Here is an 18,069-nt window from a genome sequence, read left to right as displayed (position 1 = left end):
TACTATACCTTGACATTATCATTCAGTTTCAACATTCAATTGGAAGGATCGTGAAGGGTACGGTCCCTCTGGGTCCCGTGAAGAAAGCCTCCATGTGACCGCAATCCAGAAGAAAAATGTCCACATGGGGTGACCACACTCCAGCGGTCAAATCAAATGGAACGAATCTCCATATATTAGCAATGCAAATTCTTTTTAGCATTGACATTTGATTTGAAATTAGATTCCTCCCATCATTTCTGTACTTTTCCGGAATGGAAACAGAAGGCGAGTTGGAAAAAAAGTGGAAAAACTATCGCGATGGCCAACGACGCAGTGAAATATTCCATTTCAACTCAACTACTTCTCGTTGAGATCGATAAAGTGTCGAATATAAAATTTCATTCGAGCCAAGTTTGGCATTCAAATTTTTTCCATGATTTTTCCCCTTTCGCATTATTTTTTTGTCCCCTGGGTTCTGGATATAACGAGTATCTTTGTATTTTTTTTTCACTGAAGGTGTCAACCAACAAAAAAGCTCACCGCGTTACGATCTCGTCGAACGAGCTGCCTGAAAGCTTTTCTCCGAAAGCCAGCAGACACTCATACTCCGCTGTTTTTATATTTTCACCTTACGTTTGTGTTGTGATAACAATAAAAAAATCGTCGTTATTTTCCCCCAGTGACCCATATTTTTCCGACCGATTGAGGAAGATCTGGTGTGTTTTATCAAGCAAAGCCAAAAGTGAAATCAACGGATTTTCCGTTGGCCAAAAAGGAAAAAAATTATTTCCATTGCTCCCGAAATGGTCGTGAGGCGGCTAAAACTCTAGCTGTGGGAATATCAATGTTTTCTCGTTCATTCCATGGGTTGAAAGCTATTCACCTCTCCGGTGTAATTATCAGGGTTATCTGAAATGGCCAGGAACGACTCTGGAAGAAAACAACTGGTGAATTTTTGCACATTTTCAAATATCAGATTCTCATTGTGATCGGATGTAACAAAACTCTGCAAATTTTTTGCGTCCTTCACTTTATTCAATCATTTCTGTTCATCAGCATTGAACAAGAGCTTCCAAACAATTTACAATCACAAATAAACACAACGGTAATAACTTTTTTTCATGTTCATAATATTTTTACACGGTCTCATGAATTCCTCTAAAACAATTTTTTTCCCAACTTATTAAAATTTGTTTGTAGGTAGTTTGTGATTATAAATTATCACGAAGTTGTTCAATAGCTCATCCTTCAATATTCTTCACACCACAGTGGATAATCATTTTGTTATTAAAAATGAAAAATTTCATTGTATTAATCTCAAAGGCTAAACGTAACGGCGGAAACTGGGGTGTTTTATCCCCCTTTAATAACAAAACTTTTTCTATAAACTCCACGGTAGACTTATTTCCAATTTTGTTGGCTGCATGCAAACAAAGTTACGAATGAAATATTCAACTTTTACCTCTTCTTGCATTACATTGAGTTTTCTCTCCATCTTCCCGAAATTACACTCCACTAATTCACATCTAATAGAGGAACAGCGTGTTCCACGTGGTGAAAATAAATAACCCGAACTAATTATCCAACTGTCTCAAAAATTTCGAACTTTTAACTCATCCAACACTCGTAACGTTACCAAATTCTCATTATGTACATGTCGAAAAATGGCGTTTAGGCACTTGAGGAAACACTTCATATTGGCATAAAAAATAGTTACCATCAACGGTGTATAAATATTCAGATAAAAAAGAAATGTATTAAAATTAATACTTGTCTAGAAGTCTCGCATTAACGATTCACTTTTTATCAACTGGCTTTCGCTTAACAGTATTAGTATTAGAATCCAAATTGCCCGAGGAGCTAGAAGATTCCACAGTGACAGACTCCTTTCTCAACGTCGGAATAGACGATTTATTATCGTTGTTCACTGGAATACAAACTTTACTTGGTGCTGCATTAACCCGTTGAACAATTTCCACCTTTTCCGGGTAAATCCCGGTGTTTGTTTTGTCTGATGTGCATTGCTCCTCTTTACGCCTGGAGAACGACGGTATTCTCGTGACCTTTGGCTTCTTCTTAATAGGTGGCTTCTCACTGGATTTACCAACATCCACTCCCTTTGTATCTCTCTCATTATTCTGCAAATGCTGTACTTCTGGGTATGGAATAGCTGATACCTTGGGTATAGTGCGTTCACGATTCCTCGTTACATTGGTCGTTGGTTTGATTATGATCTTTGGTTGCTTGACACTGCTAGTCGGTGAGATTACAATCATCGGCTCACGTGGCTCATCCCCCTGATTGAATGAAGGATCAAAGGACTCAGGATAATGCTGAGGCATGTAGCATTCTTCATTCGACCTTGATGTATTATCTAAATGTGATTCTTGGGAGTGTCCTGCAATGTTCGGGTATGGGCTTAGATTAGGCTGCGGTGAGGGTGGATTATGTCCAGGAATGTCTCTTCGTGGTGTTATTACTATTTTCGGTTCATTTAGCAGGACTTGATGCCGTGGAATATCATCGGGATTTCCGTACTGGAAAAAGGGATTTTGATCTGTCTGCTTTCTCATGGTTCTGTACCAATTTGGATTGCCAATGCTGACGTCGGGAAGTGAGATGTTTGGAAGACCCTTTGACGGTGTGGGATTCACTGATTGAACATACCAGTGAGGATTGCCAATGCTGCGATCTAAATTATCGGCAGATCGACTTGTACTCGGGGTAGGAACGGGTTCAGGAAATATAAAAGGTTTTCCATGAACTGGGCATTTTGGATTCAGAGGAATCTCCATGTATTCGTCTCGATGATTCAATAGAACTTCTTGGGCAGTCATTGCAACCCTCTCCATGGAGTCTATAATACTTCTCTCGGACTGGCATTTCTCCATTGGGAATGTATCCGTGGAGTCTGTAAAACTCGTGTCAGTTTGACTCTTCCCTATGGAGTCTTGTCTCTTCAATAGAGGTCCTACGTGAAGATTTGTTGTGACTGGTTCATCTTCTTCGGGGAGATCTAAACTCTTTGATGTTCCGAATATCCGAGGTGGAGGGACCGGTGGGTATTCAGTTATACAGGACGGATGTGGTCCTTGTCGATGGTCTTTAAGTGAATTTCCAGATGTCTTCGTTGAATAGAGGACATTTGGAGCGGGCAATGACCGCCTCTTCTCGATATCTGGCAGGACCTTCGGGTAATTACGACGTTTGATCGTCTTGAGTGCCTCCTCGGGGCTGATAACATCACGTTCCGTAGGCTCTCTGCAGGTTACATTAACATCCTCGTTAGGAGTTCCAAAGGTCGTCATCTTTGGTAGTCTGCCGTAAATATTTTCATCAATCGGTCCTTGGGTTGTACATCCGTCACAGGTATCGTTTGATATCTCTTCCTCAGGAGTTTCCGGCTGATCAAATCGAGGAAGTCTGGATTTCAATTTTGGATTTATTTTTGCGTATAAACTACTGGCACTTCCTGAATCAGATTCGTATGTACGTGACATTGTCGAGAATTTCGGTTTGATGGTTTTGAAGACAGTCTCCATTGGTAATGGATCACTTCGGGAGTGATGATGCTCAATCACAACCACTTGGGGTGTCATCTGTACGTCAACGTAGTTATCCATGTATGGGCTGAGGTCCTCAGACACTTCCAGATCCTTGACCAATTCAATTGGTATCTGATTGAGAATAGATTCGGTTCTGGTTGCTGGTGTTGCATCAATTGCCACCGAAACTTTAGGCCCCTTTGATTTCTTCCCACCTGGCCTAACGATCAGAGGACTTTCATCGTATATTGGCTCTGGTTTTTTACTCAACAACTCCTCTTCGAGGTTTCGCAGTTGTTCTTCTTCAATTTCTTGCTGTCTTGTTATTTTATCATTGTGCTCTTTCTGTAGGGTCTCCCGAGTTTTACGCAAAAACCTCGGTGAACATCTGAGGGACATCAAATAGAATACAATGAAATCAATGGTAAAAGCCAATTAATTGTATCAATAATTAGTACTATCATACCGGTGATACGTATTATCATTATGAGAAATTTCAAAATGAGGTAGGTTAGCAGTAGCCACTAATGATGATATTAATTACAGTCTCGCTAGTTAATGAGATTGGTCGAGTGAGAGCCAGTGGTTAGGCAACAATATTAAATTTAATTGTTTCACAAATATTATTCAAACTCAGTTGGCATGATTTATGTGTAAATGAAGTTCATCATAATGCCAAGTTATTGAATGAATTGTTTGGCGATCAAATTGTGTCTCTCCTCTATTGTAGAATATTAATAAACCGGGAAGGGGTAAAGAACCTCGGGAGTGATTGGACAAATTTTATTCGCCAATTTCATCAGAAAGTAATTGTGGAGCTTCAAGGTACGAGTGTAAAAGGAGACAGAGTATTGAATTTTCCTCGTAGTTGTACGGCTGTTCGAGGAGGTAGTCGAGGTAATTGGATTACCGGGCCATCTTGGTCAACAGCTAGGAGAGGGGTACGGCTGGAGTCAGTTTGAAGATGTTGGGAGGTAGACGTACGAGAGTAAATCGTTAATACAAGAGCGCTTCAACAACGAATACGAGTCACTCAATTAGACACACAGTCTCAAGTGGATTGCAGGGATAAAGGAAGAATCACATTGGAGGATAGCTATTTTTTTTCGAAAATATAGTTTCAAGGAAAAACCAGTCACTCACCTGTGCACAATCTCCTGTTGAATCCACTCTTTAACTTTGATGTGTGTATCAATGGTTGAATTTGAATTCTGTCTGGATAATTTCGATCTCCGTCCGAAGTTAGAGCTATTGTCATAAGCCTTGTCACTCTTGATGACTTCGTTGATGTCCGGTTTGCTGTCACATTTTTTTCCCAATTCAGTGGCACTCACCTGACGCTTATCTGGCTTCGTTCTCTTAACTCCATCATCAAGAACAGTTGGCCGTCTCTTTGTATTCTTAGCAGCAGCCTCTTTATTCTTCATACCCTGTCGTCTGTGATAAAGAAAGAAGAATGCCGTGATGTTTATTAAGAGGAACACAACGCCGAAACCAATGACCATCGTTATTGCTGATGACCCTCTCAGTGAGCCTTCATCATCACTTGATGATTTATGTTGTTTGGAATTTCCGGAAGCACCGGAATGAGGAAACTTGCCCCGTGTATCATTCTCATCGTCCGTTGAACCGTACCTATCAAGATTGTTCGGCACGACAGTTGTATATTTCATATTGGAGCCATTGGGTGAGTCGTAGGGGCTAACAATTGCGTACTTGCCAATGCCGTCGGCACGATCCAGAATGTCAGGACGAGGACCCGGTGGCTTCAGGCGAAATACACTTGGTAGGTCAGAATTCCAGAACTCCATTTCAGTTGAACGATATTTACGGCCAACTTTTGGGGGAATTGCTGATCAACATAAGATCCTGGCTTTATCATCGGGGTTGACAGTAAAAGGTAAATAAATCATTTCTCTTGGCATAACTAATACGACTTTTCAATTTTTTTTCTTTACAAATCAGATTAAAATTGACAGAACGATTATTCATACAAATTTTTTTCCTGTTACTAACTGGACTTGAAAATTGTACATTGTTAATTTTTTAAAAATTATGATACTCACTCAAATTCAAGTGTCTCCCACCCTCAAGGTCATACTCAGGCCAGTCCACTTGATACTGCCTCCAAGCCTTGGGTCCATCTGTCATATACGTTGTACGTCTCGGTGCATTGGGATTTCTGTAAAATTTGTTAAACGAAGACTCGTTGAAAATATTTTTTATCACTTGTAGAGTTAAAACTTCGATCTGTATGCGTGGCACGTTATCTGGGCACAACCCGTGACCCACTAATCTCCGCAGGCGCAGCCGCTTAACGAGATCCTTTAACGACTATTGCGAACAGTGGATACGTGCAGAATCGATATATGCACATTTTTTGTCCCTCGAATTTTATTTTTAATTAGATACACGCAATATGACGTTTCAATATTGTTCCATCGATTTCCGCAACACTGATGGCTATTTTCTCGCAAATATTTCCATTCGTGCTCACTTGTATACTGAACAAGTTTATTCCCATCATTGATTAAATCTCATTATCTCAGTATTTCATAATTTAATTTCTACTGTCGAATTCCCGGATGGGGGGAAGGGGTGAAAATTTGCTATTGCAGTATCTCTCGGCGTTTAAAGTGACTTTTGCAAAGCGATAACAATATCCAAGAGTTAAAAATGATTTTATCCCGAGAATTACAAATTATATTAAATACCACGTCCGAAATGAATGAATCTCCTGCGTATTTGGTGCATCAGAATTATTACAATTATTTCATACCTGAAATGAATTTATCTCCTTCATGATACACTACAACTACCAGAAATTCCATTCAGAAAGGCAAAAATTCTTGACGCGATTAAAAAATTCCGCAGTACTGAACTGACATCCGAGATTCACTAACAGGCCATTTAAAAAACAAAATAAACAACAACCAATACCATAAAAATAATTTCCCTGGCTAAACTATTTCTCGGTTCACCCCTTCGTTATGCAAACCCAGTTGTTTCCTATCAACTACGTACATCGTGCACGTAATTGTGCAGTCATGAAAGGTAAAATGCCGAAACGTTGAACGAAATAACAAAAGGCAGACAACAAATTGAAAAAAAATATTGAGTAATGAAAATTTAAACCAAAACGTTTTCCATCTAAATTGAGGTTTTACATGTAACTCCGTCGAAAACAATCCAATCGGAAAGAGGTGCTAATTCCTGGCACTGTCTGAAAATGATGAAGCGTAACCAATTTTCGTGCGGACGGGGTATATTCCCACTGCCAATTGACAACTCTGCCACCCCTCCCCACGCCATTCGCCCGTCCCAACTGGTTTTCGCTAAAATATATAAAACGAGATGAGAAGAGAATTGTAATTTGTAGGTGGAGAGTAATCTGCTTCCATTGGGAAAATTAAAACGACCTATTCGTTGGAGCGTTAATTTACCAGTGTTGTTCGTCAAATCAATAATCATTAATTAAATTATTTTCGTTGAATTTCATTGAGACGAGATGAAAAAGGGTCACATGCAACGATAAAAATTTGACTACTGAAATACAGCTACATTCACCGGTCAGATAAATAAGCGAGTGAAGCATGAAATAACGAAAAAAAAGGGGGGAAGAATAATATTAAAAAAAAAATCAATTCTATTGTATGTATAACGGAAAAGGTCGTTTAATTGTCATCTGCATACATAAATAATTCTGACGCATAGAGTATACTGTTTTTGCGTTTCACTGCTTCGTTTTGAATATCAACCATTGTCTGACGAGCTCAATTTACATTCATATTTTGCCATTGTCGCAACTTTGATGGAATAAACGTATGGGAGTTTTTGTACCGATTCGTGGGAATTAATTTTTTATGAATTTGAAGAGGACTAAGTGAATGCTCGAATAAATTTTCATGGCGATTTTATGGGAATTTCCCGATTATTCGAGAAATGTTGGGGTATTGAGTATCGGTGGGCAGTGGAAAATTTTTTGTGAAAGCGTGTTACAACTATTGGCATCTGTGTCACCAGCATTATTGTCACAACGAATTTAGTTAGAGGAGAGGGATGTAATATGTGGGAGAGAGAAAACAAAATTAATCCAATTGTGACAAATAGTGGTTCACCAAATTCTTTGCCTTTTTTCGAATGGCCTGTGTATCCAATATCACCTTGTAGCACTCAAAAGAATCGATTTGAAAACAGATCGCGACCCTCCCTTGAATATCTTGAACGGCGGAATGCACAGAGTATGGCACAATCATTCTTCCACGTATGGCTGGAGGGCAGGAGCGTTTGATCTCGCTATCCAAAGTGATCTCATGTGAATTCTATCGTGCATGCAGCAATGAAAAATTGTCCCAACCAATCACCAAGGAGCCTTGCAGTAGTATCATTGACAGAAACAATCTATCACAATTCTTTTATCGCCTTTCTCATTCTTTATCCTTCTGTTTCAACGATTCGACTACGCTCTCCGGATCATTGATATTCCCCCAGGAGTAACGCAACCATTTTTCCCGGAAAGATCGCGAAGCGATACGCAGGGATCCCCGCAAATCGCTACTTTAGTGATATCCAAAACTGTTGAATGTATAATAATTTAAGTTTGTTACTTTCCATTATGAATTCAGAGTGATTTTAAAAATAATAGAAATTTACTCCTAGATAAGTCGCATAATAGATAATTTTTCAAATTATGCAGGACTAATTGATTTGAACCCCATCCGATTAAATAACCTACCCCGTATAGGCAAAGTTGCACCACCAGGTCATCATGGCCTCGGAGAGAAGTGATTCGCCGATGTTGTAACGGCCACGTGGATGATACTTTTCACTCTCGAGGGGCACCCCCAGTACGTACGGCAGCTCATCTCCATGAACGGTATGTTCTCGGCGATCCTGGAGCAATAAAGGATGATGAGAAATTGGAGGGTGATTTTTTCACAGGAAAATTAATTCATTATGAAACCAGAGGAAGCTTCAACATGATAAGGCGATTATGCTGCCCTCGATACCCTGAAGGTCGGTAAAAATGAAGTATAATTTTAATTGAGACCCTTCTGCTGCACCTCCATTGAAATCGCTGCAGTTATAAGAGCTTCGCAAGTACTTCCCGAGGAACGGGATTTTTTGCTCTTCCGTTCAACAATTACAGACAAATCCTTTTCGTAATAACTTCGCGGTCTTCAACAGGTCAATTTTCGGAGGAAGAACACCCGCCTTCATTTCTCATTTTTCACGAAAAAAAGTCTTGTCCAATTAAAATGTCTAGAGGAGGATAGTGACTTCGAACGAACAGAATTTTCAAGTAAGCGCTAAATAAAAATCCCCCAGTCTCCTGGAGCTTTTTGCCTCGAAGATGACCAAAGTCGTCGGATGGCGGATCGCGGTCAACCCCGGGTTAATACAATTCTTTTCGAAATTTATGAAATGTAATGGATTTTTCTTCTTCACTGTGACATTAAATAATTACGATGCTTTTATGGCTTAAGTGAAGGAAAGGATCGGCGCGTGCACCTGGTCTAGTCACATAAAACGATGAAAACTTACCCCAGAAACACTGGGCATAGCCCTCGGATGGGAGAATACATACATGTAGCTCTTGGGATTGGCCTTAGCATGTAACTTTCCCATCATAACAAGTGGTGCAACAGTACCACTATCAGATAATGCATCGAGTACAATATTACGATTGATCATCCGATAGGCGTCGGAATATCCGTCAAGGGCGCCATCCCCATAGTGATCGAGGATTTTTGAGAGTACGAGGTCCTGTTCCACCTCGTAAGTTGCCTTTGAAATAAAGAAAAAATATTCACAAGTCATTTTGAAAAGCCCATTTACCCGATAGAATTTAATATTTACCCTCGCGTGCTCCCGCAGCACGTCATCCCGTTCACTGTCAGACATTCCTTGCAGCATGGCAACTGGTGATAAAACGTGAAACTTCTCCGACTCGGTAACACCGTACATCAAGTCAAACCTGTCGATATCGATCGTAGAATGCCATGTAAAATAAAGAAAAATATTGCGTGCGGGTAGCGTACGGTGGCAGTAAAAAAATAAATAGTATGGAAAAAATTTCATTCGCCGACCTGCCAAACAGCTGAGTATTTTCCATTAACTTCAGAGGCTTCTTCGGTATTACGGCATTATCGATGAGGGGTGCAAATGCCGGAACGTATTTTGGCTTGTGAATTTTAACGTTCAGTAGTGATTCAACGTCGCGATTTCTCAGGCATGCGGCGAGATCGCTGTCACTAGTTACCGGACAGTTTAATGCATGCGCTACCTATAAACAAGAATAACAAAAAAAAAAACAAATAAATTTTGCTTTTACACTAGACCAAACAATAAGTCAAAGAAGGACGATTTATTACAAAATTATTCCAAAAAACTACTGCCCAAATTCAGGGTAAAATTTGCTGGAGTTTCAAACTCACATGGGATGAACTAAATGTTATATTCGCCTGAACAATTTTGTCTACTTGAATTCAATGAAACTGAGAAACAGTCACAGCAAACCTGTGGCAACCGCACGCTTGCCATCGGGAAATTAGAAAATTCAACTCCACTGGGGACAAAATTTATTTCCCAAGTCTTCTCACCTATTGAAATTAAATAAATACACGACAGTTGAGAACGTAATTGAGTTTGCCGATGTACATTATGCAGTCTGATATACCTGTTTGGTTATCTGGAGCGGGGCTTGGCCAATTGCATCAGCACTCAGTGCGGAGCCGGACATCAATATCGCTCTCTTGAACAGTCCTTGAAATAACAGAAAAACACTAGTATTCACTACGACTATCGAGGAAACCAAATTAAAAATTAATTACTACCGTAATTGCACAATGTACCAACTAGCAACATCATTCATTAATTATCGACAGTTATTAAATTTAGACAGAAAAGAATTTGCATTAAAAAATCAGAGCGGCTGAATGATGATTGTCATGATATCGGTGTCAATGTCAGGTTATTCTGGGGCACCATTGGACTAGAACAATGGGCTTTGCATCAGAGGGATTCTCGAACAGTGGAGAATGAAAAAATTAAGGGTCAGGAATGAAGTTCGGGGATGTCAGTACGGAGTGGAGTATCACAGAGGGCCCGAGGGTTAGAATCATTTCATGGAATGCATTCAGCCACAGGGACGACAGACAGCCGAGAGAGGGTTACATCTGCCGTGGTCAGCTAATACGTCCAATTAATTCCACAATTATCTTTGTCGTTTGGAGGTGGAAAGCTAGCCTATCCGCTCGTTATTGAATTGCCGCGGCTAATTAACCGTGGCATACGCTCTCTCGCCCTTCTCTCTTCGGTTCGATTTACGAAGGGTTTTCGAGTACACATGGATGTCTGTCAAAGTCGTAATTCAATTTTACATCGATTCAATGGGAGTATTTAAATATTGAATCTGTGGCGATCGGACGAATTACTGGATTCTGGTATTATTCAGTGCTCAGAGAGAATTTTTTTTTTCAGGATTTTCTATCAATTCACCAGAATTTCGTAACCAATATTCATTCCCCCCAGAAAATTCAGGGAAATTGTGGAATATTTTTTTCTTTCTCTGATAAGTGAAGACATGGCTTCAATTAGCAGTGAAATTTTGACAGATTGAAATTCACCAGTGCTATTATTATTAATATGGTTGGCAAACCCGACTCACCCCCTTCCTCCCTCTTCTGATCAGTGGCCACAGGACTTATCAGAAGTAAATTAGCGAGAGTAGCCCCAGTGCCATGTCCCACCAGCGTAACACAGTCTGGATCGCCCCCGAATTTAGCAATATTCTCCCTCAGCCATACAAGTGCAGCAATGTGGTCCATAAGGCCAAAATTGCTTGTCGTTTCGTCGCTCGTTCCCGGCCGCAAAAAGCCTGGAGAAATAAATTCAATATCTCCGTGATCAATAAAATTACAATTAAAATCGCCTTACTCACACTACTCCCTCAACAATATCTCCATATTTTTACATTACATTCACTATCGGTTAATGGCAAACGGGGTGCGAAAGCCGTAGCCAGATTATCGGTCTTATAACCGACGTTTCAGCTTTATTAACAAGTTTTCAAGTTCATTAAAATTTTAATCCCCAAAAATTGTTTCCAAACTCATTTGCTGCACACCACATAGTCCAACATTTTCGAGGTACAGCGCATGTGCAACAATTTTCAAGAGCATATTTTCATCCTGAAAATGGTTGACGATGCATGAGGCGAAAGAGAACGATGGCGTAGGTGGTAGGGGGGTAGGGAATAGGGGAAGGAAGGGGATATAGTGCGGGGTGGAAACTTTACCCGGGTTTCCTCGCCCCCAACCCCACACAGTCTGCGTCCGTCTCACGCCGTGGTCGTCGTGTGGCAAGTACTAAGCGCTTCTCCAGCACTTTAACTTAATTTATGATTATGGTTTTCGTAGCCATTTTATTTTCAGTCTTTCCTTTTTTTTTCAACAGGTATATGCCTCGAGTTGCCCCACCCCTGGTGCGGAAATGCCGGGAGGGGCGACGCCCCTCGACGGAGGGGCCGCTTGTGGTGCACCAAGGATATTACATTTTGACCGCAGACAGGCTGAAATCATTTACGGGAAAATTTGTCCTGGGTCGGAGAGAACGAGTTCACTGGGGAATTGATGGAATTAGTGATTCCTTTCCGGCGGGTTATTCGCAGGAGAAACAGTTTTATCGATCGATACCATCGATTTATAATGAATCTTTCGAATAAATCGTTCGCTCGTCGTTTTGTCTGATGGAATCGCGTTTTCTCTGATGGAATCGGCGTCAACATTTTGTGAATTAAAAAATGACGTACGTCGTTATTGATAGGTTCTCCATCCCTCTCGAAAGAAGACCATCAGCTCTCACGAAGATCTCACTCTGTCCATAACCTCGTTAACCAATGACTCATTACCGAACTAATTAAAGCCCTCAATTATTCTCAAACCATTTATCATCGATAATATTGGGAAAAAATCATTTCTTCAACGCTCGGGATTTATGCAGTTCCATTCGAGTCGTAACTTATGAAAGTAGCACCGTGTGGTGTGGGAGATTTTTCATTCGAAGGGATGAAAAAAAAAACTCTCACTCCCACCAAATTCATGCTCCGATTCCGAAGGATGTTCGTGTGTACATTGAAAAGGTGGGATAAAGGGACAGAATGAGGATTAAAAACGAGAAAGAGGAATAAAAAATGGACTGCAGGTGTGTAAGTGTGTGGTGCTTGAAACGACACCGCTGAATTACAATATATAATCGTTGCTCTAGCGAAATTGCATGGAACATACATTTTCCCACTCACTGGGTGGTACAAGTCGAGCTGGCACCGACAATATATCCGTTCTGCTTCCATTATTAAACACATTATGTAGGTTATTGTAATTTATGCTTTGGAAAGAGCTAGGACTCATTTCGATATTAATAATGTCATCGATTTTCTCGAATAAATCGAGGGAGAACCCAACGGGAGTGGATAATCCTGTAGTTCTAAGGGGATTGTTGGGAGGGATTTCGTATTCATGTATTTAGGCAAATGGGAATATTCTCTGGCATTTTTTGGTTCGGATAGGAGGGTTGTAATAATGATAATGTATCCAATCATTGTGATTAAAAAATTTGAAAATACAATTTTTTTAATTAAGTAATTTTTCATCCTCAAATGCTTCAGCCCCATCTCATTTCCTTCTCATTAATCTCGTGGCATTTTATCAACGGGTATTATTATGTACATGTAAAATGATTATTTTGAATAACTTCGAAATTGAAATTTTTGGTAAACTCAATTGTTGTGTAATAGACTCACCTAAAATTCCAAGTCGAAAATTGATGGTCACGAATACGACGTTGCCATATGATGACAGGAGAGTGCCATCGTAGAAATTTCCACTGTTCCATTCATAACTCTCGCCGTGGATAAAAACCATCACTGGATACCTTCGGGGATTTGATTGACCTGAAAAAGAAAAAAGGGAAATGCTCGATTGGCGATTTATTGCGAAAATGTTTTGGGATGAAACAGTGGAATGGCGTGCGATATGACGAATGAATCCTCTTGGTGGATTCGGAGATGAGTGAGCTGAGTCCGCAGGGAGAGATTTTTTTATTTATGTCATTTCCAAAGAGGTGGGATTGTAAAGGATTTTTTTTTACTGCTCAAACTACAGCTTTCAAAACATTTTTCAATTTGCATTAGTGAATATTTTAGTTGAATACGGTGGAAACGGTCCTTTGAAACCAATTTTAGCGATAGAAAACTCAATTTTACTCGGCAAAAAAACCAAATTGTCTATTATATCGTGCATCAAAGGGGAGGCTTTTACCATCAAAAAAATTCTGCTTTTTTATGTTGAGAGTGGAAATCAACATTGCAATTTCGCGTAATTAATCATGAAATAGCCAGTGCATTTTTCCACGCAGCAAAAAATTTCGCAATCGACACGAAAAAAATGACAAGAATTATGAAAAATTTCGGAAAAATTTTGTAATATTACTATGCGAGCATGTCAAAGCATCGAGAGTTAATCAAATCGGCTGATCATGGGCCCAGCATCGGTAGACCCTACCTGGGAATTTTTTTTTCTCTCCTTTTTGTCCCTATAGGATTTGAAACGATTCAAGTATTTTTTTAAACAACTCATTCTCGCGCTGATCATCGATCAACATCAAAGCTCGTACTGTTCAACTTTTCAAATTACCTCGTTACACCGGACAATATGAACGAAGCAAGTCTTGAAATTCAATTATCCCCATCCTCCCAATTACCACGAGCCCTCTTTCATCGAGTTTGCGAAGGAACACTCCAGCCATCTCTTCGCCTTTGTTTATCGTTTATTATCGTATCGCATTCCCGTGATCGAGAGCCGAAGAAAATGCCAGCACAATGCCGGACAGTGAATAATGATGCTGAAGAGGTTCGTTAGCCCCGGGTTTGGGGAAATATTAGGCCGGTCCATTCGAGCAGATCACATTCTTTCCCACCTTGTTAAACCGATGTAAGTGGTAACCGATAATAAGAGAAGGAGCCGCCCCTAATTAAATTAATTTTAATATACAAATGAATTCAGTCCAATGCACGTAAAATATCAAGCCATAAAGTTGCTCCGAATATAATCAGAGATATCACACTTTATTATTAGGATAATGATTATTACTATAGTGCTCGAAATTATTGAGTAAATAAGCCTTCCAATCGGAATCATAAATGAAAAATAATGAAAAAAATTCCGGGTATTCATGAATAGGCATTCAGCCTATTTACAATTCTCGTGAACCAAACAGCGCACATTCCTCTATGAATTGCGATTTTTCTGGAATACTGTGTGAAAGACGACAAGGATTTTTCGCGAGAGGTATAACTTCCTCGTAAATCACGGGTAGACATGTAGCTGGCACTCAGCCCTTGGTTCCGCCTGCGTACACTCGTTATTCCGCGGTATGAGGGAACCGACGGTGGAGGGAGTCAAAGTTGGATAAAAAGAATTTTCGCGTAAATAAATCCGTAACGTAAATCCCGTCGTAATTGCACTGATGAATGTAACGGAGTTCAAAGTGCCGTCGTTAAAAAAATAGTTTCGAGAGTAACGAGTAACTGGGATGTTACAGTGGATTTTATACAGCAAAACCTTTTTTTTAGTTCCTGCACAGTTCAGGTGCAGAGGCTTAAGGAGTGCCCTGATCCAGATGTAATATTATAAACACTGAGTCGAACATATTGAAAAATAAAAAACGCGATCGCTTTTTTCATCGAGTTGTTAAGTATTTATTTTATGCATTCGAACGTCGCTCTCCGATATTTATTACGATGCAAGCAGAGCATGAATTTGACTCGTCTGGCCCGATTCCAGCAAATTTAACTACAATTTGTATAAATTTTGCAACTGGCGCCTCTCCCGTCGGGAATGTCAGTTCCCTCTGTATCGCGCCCGCTGAATTTTTGCAGTCCGAAAGAACGCAGGGAGCTGCCATCTTTCGGGGGGTGGCAGAAGCGCGAGGGGTTGCAGAGGTTCCGTCGATGGCTGTCAGATGACAGGAGGTGGCGGTCAACAGACGATCTACTCTAACTACAGTGAAATCCTCTCACAGGAATTCTACCCGGGAAGAATTCCCGATTCCACTCACAGAATTTACATCAAATAAAAGTTCACAGAATTATTTTTTATCTCATCGTCCTCAATTCAAAATTTGAGAAGTTTTTTTTTGTTAAAGTGAACTGCACAGTCTGCACTGTATATTTACCCCATGCGAGTCAGCATGAACAGTCTCAAAATAGTTCAGCGATACCTCCACCAAGAATTTTCTACTTCAATCAAAGCCAATGGAACTTCAATTACCGAAGAGATCCCCCGCCCCAGGAGTTACATGCGCCTGCTGAGTTCGCTTTGAGCAAATTACAATATTCCCCCAGAGTGTTTCAATTGTCACTGGCAATTAGGAAGTACAATCGGCTGGACTTCCCTGTTCTCCCTCTCTCCCTCCCCCTCTCCGCCAGTAGAACCCTTAAAAGTTTTCCTAATTCAACTGGCTTCCAGGACTATTCCGATAATTAACCAGTAGTCGAAAGGGTTGGCCCCCTTTCCCAGGGCCAACGAATCCACTACCAAGAACATCCAAAATTATCCCTCGCTCCAAATCTCAATTCTACCCTAGAATTCCATTTTCGAGAATGTAAAATCTCCCGAAAAATGTCGATTCAATTACGGAACAGTTGAACCCAAAAGCGTCAAAAAGGGCCGAGAAATCGAATTGAGGAAGCGACGAATGCTGTGAGCAAAGCGGATACACAATGAAGGAGGGTGGGAAGGGGGGAGGGAAATGAAAGGGAATAGGAAGAGGACAAATAGATTAAAGCTTCGACCTCGTTTTCATCGCCGAAGCATCCATGGACGTTTTAGAAAAAAAAGTGCCGTGGAAAAATAGAGAAAATAAAAAACGAAATCGAGGAGGGGAGTTGGGGGGAATCACGAAGGAGTGAAAATGACGTTTGATCGCTTCCCTTTTCCTCTGTCACACTCAACCCATACTTTTCCTGTTGTCGCTTTCCTCTGTAGGTACGTGTTCTGCGTTCAATCTGTTGTTTTTTTATCACCTCTTTTCGTTTAGCGCAGAGAGAATTTTTCTGGTGTGACTGACAGCAGCAATCGATATCGAGATGAACGGTGAGGAAAAGCGATTAATGAAATAATCTGTATTACAGGGAAAAATAATGAGGGCTGCATGAGTAATAGTTAATTTATGTTCCCTTATTTAAATCACCGAATTCATTGGCATTTTATGGATAAATATTATTTGTTCAGCAGTAAATTATTCTCCCAAGTAATGGAATTAATATTTTATTTTATTTATTTAAATAATTAATTCAGTTTATTGTTTTAATTACGTGATTGGCCGTAGAAAAGAAATTATATCCTCAATTTTTTTATCCCCATGAATTATTGTGGGTGGTATTTGATTACAAGCACTGGCCAAAGGTCACAGACTGCACTATACTCTGTCCATATTGACCCTCATTAACCCACTTGCCTCGCAAGCCGTAGAAATTATGAAAGAAAAAAATTAGTTGCCGAATGAAATGAGGCGTTCTTAGCAGGGCAGTTTAAATGCATTACACGTGTCTAGCTCACCCTTCCGAACTCAGGGGTAAAGGTCCGCGTCGAGTCAGACGCGTTTTCCATTTTGCTGTTTCCAGCTAGTTTTAGCCCCGTTCACAAGAGCTTTCTGACATATTTATGCAAGCTGCGATAACCGGACTATCCCTCTACCTTTTTTTTCATAAAACGTATGGCCTAAAAGCACCAACACGAGAGAATGCAAGCACAACGGGTTCTTGTGAAAACTTGGTGAGTTGTAAAATATATTTCGATTCCGACGACGCAGTATTTTTTCATATTCACCAATTCTTTCGATTTTACTGCTGAATATTTTTTCCCCGCGAACTTGTTTCGGAACGATTTTCATGACGCGAAAACAATGTGACCTAGAAGAAGTTGGAAAAGTTTGACAAACACATTTGTATTTGTTTGAAGTTCTGTACAATGTGGGAGGATGAGTGGAGGTGGCCGAGAAATTTTATTTCGAGATAACGAAAGTTCATGTTTTCGACAAAATGATGTCAATTGAATTGCGATTGAAGCACCACTTTCCGAAGCCATAGAAAACCGATGGAAATGGTATTTCGTTGAATCTAATGATAATGATGCGGGAATAACCGGCCGTGATAATATTTCACGATACATGTGAACTTCAGTAACGAACCAGAAAACGGGGTTATATTGATTTTGACTGCAATTTATGTCTTTGACTGCATTTCATTGCAAACCATTCGCTCCTTCTCCTATCGTAATATCTCATCACCCATTCGCAATAATTATTAGCTCTCCCTTCAGCCTAGATTTCCCGACCCCAGAGCATCGCGATCCCGAACATTTTGTAGTAATTTGATGAGCATTTGTATTGTTTTTTGATTTTTATTTATAAGGAGTGTCTAAATTGTCGATGTATTAATATCAATTCAATTGCGATTGCAGTACTGCGTCCCGAAGCCATA

At 40.1% G+C, this 18,069-nt stretch overlaps 1 protein-coding gene across 3 annotated transcripts in view; it reads right to left on the bottom strand.

Annotated features, from left to right (window-relative positions):
- Positions 1-976: 976 nt before the first annotated feature.
- LOC135162249 (uncharacterized) overlaps positions 977-18,069 on the bottom strand; it is a 41,484-nt gene continuing 24,391 nt past the window's right edge. For 2 of the 3 annotated variants that reach the window (XM_064120485.1, XM_064120486.1), the window contains exons 4-13: positions 13,330-13,479; positions 11,197-11,406; positions 10,207-10,292; positions 9,617-9,813; positions 9,387-9,504; positions 9,072-9,314; positions 8,263-8,420; positions 5,594-5,709; positions 4,671-5,379; positions 977-3,915 (exon numbers count right to left, since the gene is read on the bottom strand). In XM_064120485.1, the coding sequence (XP_063976555.1) occupies positions 1,779-3,915; positions 4,671-5,379; positions 5,594-5,709; positions 8,263-8,420; positions 9,072-9,314; positions 9,387-9,504; positions 9,617-9,813; positions 10,207-10,292; positions 11,197-11,406; positions 13,330-13,479 (4,124 nt within the window). In that variant the 3' untranslated portion in view covers positions 977-1,778. The remainder of the gene's footprint in view (positions 3,916-4,670; positions 5,380-5,593; positions 5,710-8,262; positions 8,421-9,071; positions 9,315-9,386; positions 9,505-9,616; positions 9,814-10,206; positions 10,293-11,196; positions 11,407-13,329; positions 13,480-18,069) is intronic. The other variant, XM_064120488.1, reaches the window with a different exon arrangement.

The sequence above is a fragment of the Diachasmimorpha longicaudata genome, chromosome 5 (genome assembly GCF_034640455.1).
Source record: "Diachasmimorpha longicaudata isolate KC_UGA_2023 chromosome 5, iyDiaLong2, whole genome shotgun sequence".
Lineage (NCBI taxonomy): Eukaryota > Metazoa > Arthropoda > Insecta > Hymenoptera > Braconidae > Diachasmimorpha > Diachasmimorpha longicaudata.
Note: the sequence above shows the minus strand (reverse complement) of the source record. Positions and strands in the feature narration are given on the sequence as shown.